At 32.5% G+C, this 9031-nt stretch overlaps 1 protein-coding gene across 1 annotated transcript; it reads right to left on the reverse strand.

Annotated features, from left to right (window-relative positions):
* Nucleotides 1-4003: 4003 nt before the first annotated feature.
* Nucleotides 4004-6762, reverse strand: LOC105122994 (cytochrome P450 78A3-like). The gene is made up of 2 exons (XM_011022424.1): nucleotides 5774-6762; nucleotides 4004-4857 (listed from the first exon to the last, which is right to left on the reverse strand). Exons 1-2 carry the CDS (start codon nucleotides 6719-6721, stop codon nucleotides 4246-4248), a joined length of 1560 nt encoding a protein of 519 aa, XP_011020726.1. The 5' UTR covers nucleotides 6722-6762; the 3' UTR covers nucleotides 4004-4245.
* Between the last annotated feature and the right edge of the window lie 2269 nt (nucleotides 6763-9031).

Genomic DNA, 9031 nt, shown 5'->3' on the forward strand with positions numbered 1-9031 from the left:
AAAACACAAAATCATCAGCTAGACTAGGCCTCGACATCAATATGATCCTGATCCTTGTTTGTAAGGCAGAGCTTACAAGATAGTGATGGAATATGCTGAATGGAGTGAAGTCAAACACACCCATATCGGAGCCTCCTGGTATTTTTTTTCATGGTGAGAAGTATAAAAGCTGTCCGAGAAGTGTATTATTCCTCTTCAATGCAGGATTTTTTAGAGATGATCTTGACTATGAAGCATTAAATCTTACAAACAATATATCATCTCCGATATCTGTAACTCTAAACTACTGTGAACAAGTAAATGTCAAGCTTTAAAACATTAAAGTACATTGTTTTGTGTACTAATTTCCCTTCGTGCTTTATACTTTTTGAAATGTTTACTTTTCGTTGAACCAACAGAAGCTGGTTAGAAGATTCTACTGTACAGATTATAGAATCCGAGGGCCGAGGTTCAATGGTTCTCTGGCATTAGGATATGGCGAAGCTCTGCTTCCAGCCTGTGGTGCTGGTGAATGGCAGTAACCCTCATTGATCCATCATAGACCAAAGTTGATTTCTTCTAATTAATCATAAATTTATAAGAGTTTTAAGCAATATATATCATCCATTTATAATTTAGAAGTTTAGTTGAAATTCATAGCATATTTGAAGGGAACTAGTGTTTCTCGGCATAAATACATACAAACTCAACTCGTCATTGTGTTTCTCAGCATGGTTCGGACTAGATAGTCTATGAATTTATCAAGCCACCCAACTTGCCCAGGCACAAATTTCTGTTCATGCATTATAATTCACATGCGTAGAAGAGAGGGAGCCGTTTTTCTTCCTTGTTGTTCATAAAAAACAATATAATTTGAAGTGCAAACAGACTTTCAAACTGTGGATACTACGCTGACCAGAATCTTGCTTCGATCCAAAAACAGGAATAAACTTTTGTTCGTTTTATCACCATTGATACTGGAAAGGAAACACAACTGAATTCAGAGCCCCAGGCAGCCCAGCAAGAAAACACCAACACCCCACTAATTGCTAAACCAGTTTTCTCTTATCTAAATCATCACTTTGTGATTGTGATGGTTACTAAAACTATATTACAATTACGGCTCGAAACTTACGTTGTTGCTTTAAAAAGATGAAACATGTACTGTAGTGTTTCTTTTGTGATGAGAAATGAAGTTTTGTTTATCAAGATTTAGCCAATCATGCACCATGGCTTCCTTGTTTTATCAACGCAAAACACATATTCATTAATTTATCTGGACTAGTTTGATAAATCACGTTTACTATAACTTTGGTCATTGAAGTTTGGAAATATAGTTGATGGGAATATTGCCGATAAACCTTGCTAGAAAGGGCTATTCAAAGCTAATAGAGGCTAAGAAGATGGTAATGTTGAGCTATATATCAGCCATAAAACTTACAAGACAAGCTCTCTTTTTAGGTGTGATTAGATTTGGCAGGAAAAAGGAGACGTCTCGTGAGGTTGAGAGTGTGAGTTTGGTCATGGAGAATATCAAGGCGCGAAGAAGACAAAGTGTTTTTTCATCCGGTAGAAGGTGACTTGTCTTGAGATTCAAGATTTGTTGATTTAGCCTAGAACTCTCATGGCTGTGTGTACGAGCATGATGATCATTGTACTTATTACTTATTATTTTGAACTACTTGTTAGAAAGAGCAATAATGACAACGTACCACTGCAAGATTCAATAGTGTTTTTTTATTATTATTAATAATGCGGTGGTTGTTCAAGGTTTAGTGCTCCTGTATCATGATAAATTTTATATGTATTAAAATTAATGATAATTATAAAAAAAAATTATAATTTTAAAAAAAATTATAATAACTAAATAGTAAATTTAAAATTTAACCAGTTAAGTTATCTCTTAATATTAAAATTACTATAGCTTTTCTAATTAATATAAATATCTCGATCAGCTTGCGCGTATCTCTACTAATCTCACGAACCTTCAAATTAATGACTATATAAACTTTTAATGGCCTTAAAGGGACTCGAACTCATGATAATTAAGGAATAAACTCGAAATTTAACAAGTTAAGTTACTCCCTATTATTAGATTGTAATAGTTTTTGGTTTTATAGGTTATGCGACTTTGTTATTTCCATGGTTGTGTTGTATGTATTATTGATGATGGTTATTTTATCGATCATTATAGTGTTGTATAATTAGTTTTTATGTTTGAAAAGTGTTTTTAAATTATTTTTTATGTTTTTATATTGTTTTAATATACTAATATCAAAAATTATTTTTAAAAAATCAAAATATCATTACCACACTTTAAAATATTTTTTATTGTTATTTGTAATGTTGTATGATTTGTTTTTATGTTTTAAAAGTATTTTTAAAAAAAATTATTTTTTTTTGCATGTTTTCAAATATTTTAATATGCTAATATCAAAAAATAATTTTTTAAGACTAATAATAAAAATTAATCTTGTAAAAAAATAATTACCATCCTCCTTTCAGATATATTTATGATAATCATTATACTTATTATTTATTATCCCGAACTACTTGTGATAGAAAGCCATAAATGACCACCACAAAAATTGCTATAGTTTATTTATTTATTTATTAATGTAGATATTCGGGTAAGCTTGTGTATATCTCTATCAATCTTATAAGTTTTTAAGTTAATAATCATATGAATCTTTAATGATTTTAAGATTTATAAATCTTGAATTAGTGACATATTACAATAGTTTATGGTCTTATGGGTCGTGTGATTTTTTTGTTATTATTTTCCATGGTTGAGTATTGTGTATATTATTGATGATGATTATTATATCAATCATTGATTCTTTTACAGTGTTGTGTAATTAATTTTTATGTTTTTGAAATGTTTTTAAAAAATTAATTTTTTTTATATATTTTTGAATTGTTTTAATATATTAATATGAAAATTTTAAAATTAAAATACAAGTACCACTCTTTAAAACATCTTTGATGATTTATTATAATGTTGTATGATTTGTTTTTGTGTTTTTAAAAAAATTATTTTTTTACTTAAATTTTTTTTGCTGTATATTTTCAAATATTTTACTATACCAATATCAAAAATATTTTTTTAAATGAAAAATATTATTTTAATATATTTTTAAAAAATTAATTACTACCCTCCTTTCAAATATAACTAAGAAGGGTGCTTGCATTTAATGGATGTATATTTTGTTCCCCTCAATTGGTGGGCCTTGTTTGACTAGAGCTTGTGCCATGGGGTGAGCATATATCGTCTTCGGAAGAGGAACTTCAACACTTAATAACCTGTTGGCACTAAGACATCCCCGAGCCCAAACCACACGGTGGCACGCCGGGATGTGTTGGGCTATGAAGCACACTCGAGCCCGTAGGCTGCGTTGAGGCAAGCAGGGCCCATCTGAGCTTGTGAGGGTCTCAAACTGTTTGCTATTTTTTAAAATATTTTTTATTTAAAAATATATTAAAATAATATATTTATAATTTTTAAAAAATATTTTTAATATTATTAAAATGATTCAAAAATGTAAAAAAATAATTAATTTTAAACATTTTTTTTACTAATTTCTATTTGGCCTCCAATCTCAAATTGAATCTAAATAGACACATCACGTACCGTTTTATAATCTTGAAATTCTATTTTAAGAGTTCTCTCGAGGAGTTGAATGAATCTTCCCTCTAGAAAACGAGTTGAATATTGCTGTGGCTGCATTTTACAGAGGCAGTCTGTGGTTGCATTAGACAGAAGAAATACCATAAGCACGAGAGAATTTAAAGGTGGGCAAGTTTGCTAGCATCGGCTGAAAAATAGACTACCAACTACGCCTCCGGGAAGCAACATTTCGAGAGATTAAACATAATTTTTCATGAATCTCCTGGTTTTATTATAAATTATAATAAAACAATATTTTGATATCTTATTTAACAGTTAAGTTTTTATAATTTTTTTTTTTTTTGCAATTATGGCTGACATGATCGAGGAGATCATGACTAAGTTTCAACCATTCTAGAAAGTCGAAACTTAACAACCGTTTATTAATGCGACGCATCGCTTAAACAAAAGCATTCTTAGTACACATTCTAGGTGTGTTTAATAGCTTGATGCTTCACGTACCAAACACACCCCTTGACATCGACAACCACTTTACACAATCTAGAAGAGGGATACATTCTTAATTTACAGCTAAACACACCACACGATTCGCCTGAAAAGGTCCTGCGAAGTTTAATTTCTGATCGAAACCGGTAGCTTCATTGCGTGACTTTGCTCCGTCGTTGAACCACATGACATTCCAGTGGCCTTTTCATTTCGAGAGAGAGCCTTAAACACTCAGAAAGATCCACGGGTTTTGCGGGTAACCATCTGTACTCGTGTAAAAGCCGTGCGAACCATAGGTGCACCGTGGCTAGCCCAAGTGCCTTGCCTGGACACACCCTGCGCCCTGCTCCAAATGGTGCCAGCCTTAGATCCGAGCCCATAATCAGCACATCCTCTTCAATGAACCGGTCAGGATTGAAGACCCATGGATCCCTCCAAATGGAAGGGTCATGTGTTATGGCCCACATGTTAACCATCACTGTTGTGCCGGCTGGGATGAACGTTTTGTCCACGTGCACATCATGGATGGCTAGGCGGGCCCACGAGAGTAGTGGGCCAGGTGGGTGCAATCTCAGGACTTCCTTGACTATTGCTCGGAGGTAGGGGAGATTAGGGATATCAGAGTCTAGCACCTCCCTGTGGCTGCCAATGCACCGGTCAAGCTCCTCCTGGGCCTTTGCTTGGATTTCTGGGTGCTCCACCATCCGAGCCATTATCCACTCGAGAAGCAAAGCAACCGTGTCTGTTCCTCGGAATATCATCTCCTGTGTTACATTGTCCCACAACAAAATCATCCCAGTGAGATCCTCCTGGCACATAGAATTAAAAATCTTCTCCATTTGGTCCTTTGTACAGTTAGGATTGCAGGTAGAAAGAACAATGAAAAACGTGGAAACCAGCAACCACATGTCAATTGGTAACAAGTGTGGAAAAAACGTAGGTAAAATGAGAAGATATTTGCCATGCATGTGGATACAGTATAATCTAATAAGTATCCAAGTAACTTTTACGAAGCTCGGAGGGGAGCACTAAGATGACGATGGTTCTCGAATCTTGAAAACGTAGCAAAAAGACAAGGAACCTTTTAAAATCCTTAGCCTTTTCAAATATCAATAGAAACTGATCTTCCTAGAACGAAACAAAACACCTACAAAATCTGCATCCAACCACAATATAATCTGTCAAAAGAAGACTGAAAAGGATCTCATGCAACGAATGACCTTAGCTAGCGGTAATAATTGAGGAATAAAAGAGGTTGCTGGTTATACAAGATTATGAAAAGATATTTCAGATTGGACATAGAAATTCACCAATAATATATCACTATTGAGAGTAGTGTCTCAACATTTAATATCTACGAAATTTCCCTTGAGTTTTTTATAATTCAAAAAATTAAATAAAATCGTCTTCGTTAAGTGTATTCAAAGAAAAGAGCATAGTTTCTTTCAGATTTAATTACAAAATTAAGATAAATTGTTCTTTGATAATCTTCCTCAGATTTTAGATGAGAAATCATCCTTCTCCCCAGCTTTTAAAGCTTAAACAATAATTTATTTATTTTACATAACACAACTTTATAATTCCCTTTTGCAATTTGCACTGTGAAATTTATTTATTTTGTCAGATATTGGTTTAATTTACTTTTTAAGATTTAGCCAAGAGAAAGGGAGAATCTTTTACCCATAAAAGAGCCACCATATCTGATTCATTCAACTGGTCTTCCTCAGGCAAAGATAGCAAAGCACTAAGAAAGTCACTTCCACTCCTTGAGTCTCCAGCTCTTTTTCTTTCCTTCACAATTTGACCCACAACACTATTAACCTTGCCAGCCAACTTACAACACCTTCTCTTCACTCCATTGAAGTCCAAAAACCTTAGTGGAAAATAGTCATCGAAATTAAATTTTGCAATCAAGTCAAATCCTTCTTTAACCATGAACCCTAACTCCTCCCCCTCTATAGAGACATCACTACCAAAAACACTCTCTAATACATTGCTTAATGAACCTTTCTGCAATATGTCTCTTAACACAACAACCCGTCTCTCCTTCATCTCCTCTCTCACTTCTGCCACCATTTCATTAGCTAAACGTTGCCTAAGTGGCTCTAGAGCAGAGATTTTCCTCGGGGAAAACATGTAATTTGCCGCAATTCTACGCAAGTGTCGCCAATAGTCTCCGGAAGGAGCAAAGCCAATGGCACGCTCAAACATTAACAAACGAGCTGCTTCCTTAATAGGACGGTCAGCGAAAGAGCACCCGCATAGGATTTCCCTGGCTGTGTCTGGATGGCTACTAATTATCACACGAGTTGAGCCTAAACTGAATGCCATAAGCTTAGTTGCCCCTAATGAAGCAGCCACGCTAGCTAATTTTCGATGAGCAAGTGAACCCATTTGGGGTAAAGTGCCCACTATAGGCCACCCAATTGGACCACGAAATCTTGAAGGGTTTTGATTGTCGTGATGGTTTCTCCATGCAAAACCTCCAGGGACTAACCAATAGTTTAGAGAGAAAGCAAAGAAAGAGGATAATGAGAATAAAAGGATAGCAACAGGCCATGGAGTTTGGTGGGTGATGACAGCTAAGCAAAATAGCATGGAAGAAAGGTTTGCTGGTATGGACTTCATATCAGAAACTGTTATCTGGCAAAAAGGGTCTTTCTTTGAAGAAAAGCAATTCAGAATTGTCTACAGATGGACCTTTGTCATGGATTGGATCTCATGTGGGTCTATATATAGCATGTGGAAAGTTTATTCTGGTAAACTTATGTGGCCACCTACTTTGCTGACCTTGTTTGGTGGCCAAGCAAGAATCATCGGTGGTAATCTCATTTTCTTCAAAGATTTTATCGGGAAAGAAACAGTTAAAGAATCACTGGTAAGATTTTACTAACCTTAATTTCTTATTCATATTTCATGAGAGTTTCCGTGAAAAATAAAATTTCTCTGACAAAATATCTTAAGAAATAATAAAAAAACTTTTCGTCAAGAAAAAACATATATATATTCAAAAATATTTTTTTCATCTGAGATTCCATCGTAAATTTATGTATCATCAATCCTAAAATTTTATTTTATTGTTATTTTTTTTCCACAGTACTGCATGCATTAGAATATTATAATATGTACCACACCGGTTCATATTCACAACATTTTTAGTGTGCCACTCACTCCAGTCAAAACAAATATACAAAATATTAACCCTAAGAAGTATAGTATAATTAATTATATTCTAGATTTATTTTTCAAAAATTATTAATTTAAATATTATAAATTTTTAAATCATTAAAAATTTAGCTAGTCATTAATTTTAGAATTTTAGAGAATTAGTCTAGATACACATAAATTAATCCGTACATCTATAATTACAACAAAAAAATACAAAATATTCAACCAAAAAATTTAAAATTAAACTACCCCAAACATATATAAAATATACTTAAAACATATGTTTAACAAGGTAGTTCCATCCTAAATAAATATTTTAGAGGGCTGAAAAACATATTTGCTCCGTACACTCCGACAATTGCACAAAATTAATTAAATCTCATAAATAATATAATTTGATCACATAAAACGTGGAAGAGTATGAGGGATATGGAGAAAAGCTGACTGTAGCTTTAATGGTAGCTCTCATTTTGTTCCACTTGTTGTCGCATAACACAAAACTCATGAGCGGCCATTAATTCATCACTTTTCCTTTGTATCTCCACCAGTTCCCTTAAAATCCCAACCAGTCCTAAATTCATAATAAATTAATTCCTATACCTAAAATTACTATTCATCTTTCAATTCAAAATACAATTAAGCTTATTATCTCAAGTAATTATTGAAATATCAAATACTAAACTCAATTCCCCCCAGGTCCAAACCAACCCCTGGCTTTTCAAAATGGTATCAACAACTCAAAATTCTAACCATATCCTAGCTTCTCTAATAACAATAATAATATTCACACTATACTTATAAGTGTTGGAATTTGTTTTAATAAAATTAATATGATTAATGTTTACATTTAAAGTCAAATATACAATGGAGGCTACTTATTTTTAGGGTTAAAATTTCATTGAAAATAGTTCTTCAATAAAAATTCATTAGTATAAAACATTGACATGATTAAAAAAAATATAAGTGAATAAGAAATTGATATAGAGTGTATTTGACAGTGTAGTAGTAGTTGCTTTTCAAATAACGTTTTGTGCCGAAATGCATGCAAATAATATTTTTTTTATTTTTTAAAAATTATTTTTAACATCAGCACATCAAAAGGATCCAAAATGTATAAATTATATTAAATTTTAACAAAAATAAAAAATAATTTTTTTTTAAATTTTTTGAGAACGCAGGTTCAACCGCGTTTCCAAATACTACTATAAAAGAATCCTTGGTTAGCATATTTTTGTAAAACCTAAGATCTTTTATCTCATATAAAAAAATATTTTTTTTTTATAAATAAGAAGTTAATGAGCCAAGAATGTCTTAATAAAAGAATATGAGTTGACATATACTCGCAAGCTTGGCTTGGGCTCATGCACCTGAGTCTTGGTCTCCTGTTTTTTTTTTTTAACATATTTTGAATTTGAATTTAGGTAATTATAAAGTGATTCTTTAACCTTTAAAAAATTATTTTTTGTAAACCCATTTATGAATATCCAATAAATGAATAAAAAAAAGTGAATAGTCTATCCTTTTCATTTTCCTTAACAGTTTTTGAAATGAAAAACATATGATTTTAAATATAAAAATAGTTATGTTTTTATTATTTCTTTATCAATCTTGGTTCTACAATCAATACAAATAGGGGTTAAAGAGGAGATGTTCTAGATATTTTTACAATAGATCTCCAGTCTTCTCCTCTCCTTTCCTAATCCAGTGTTTAAGTTCCCATCTTTGCAGGGAGTTGTTGAATTCAATTGTTTAGGTTTTTTGACCTTGTTG

Source organism: Populus euphratica, unplaced genomic scaffold (assembly GCF_000495115.2).
Source record: "Populus euphratica unplaced genomic scaffold, PopEup_1.0 scaffold8.1, whole genome shotgun sequence".
NCBI classification, from domain to species: Eukaryota; Viridiplantae; Streptophyta; class Magnoliopsida; order Malpighiales; family Salicaceae; genus Populus; species Populus euphratica.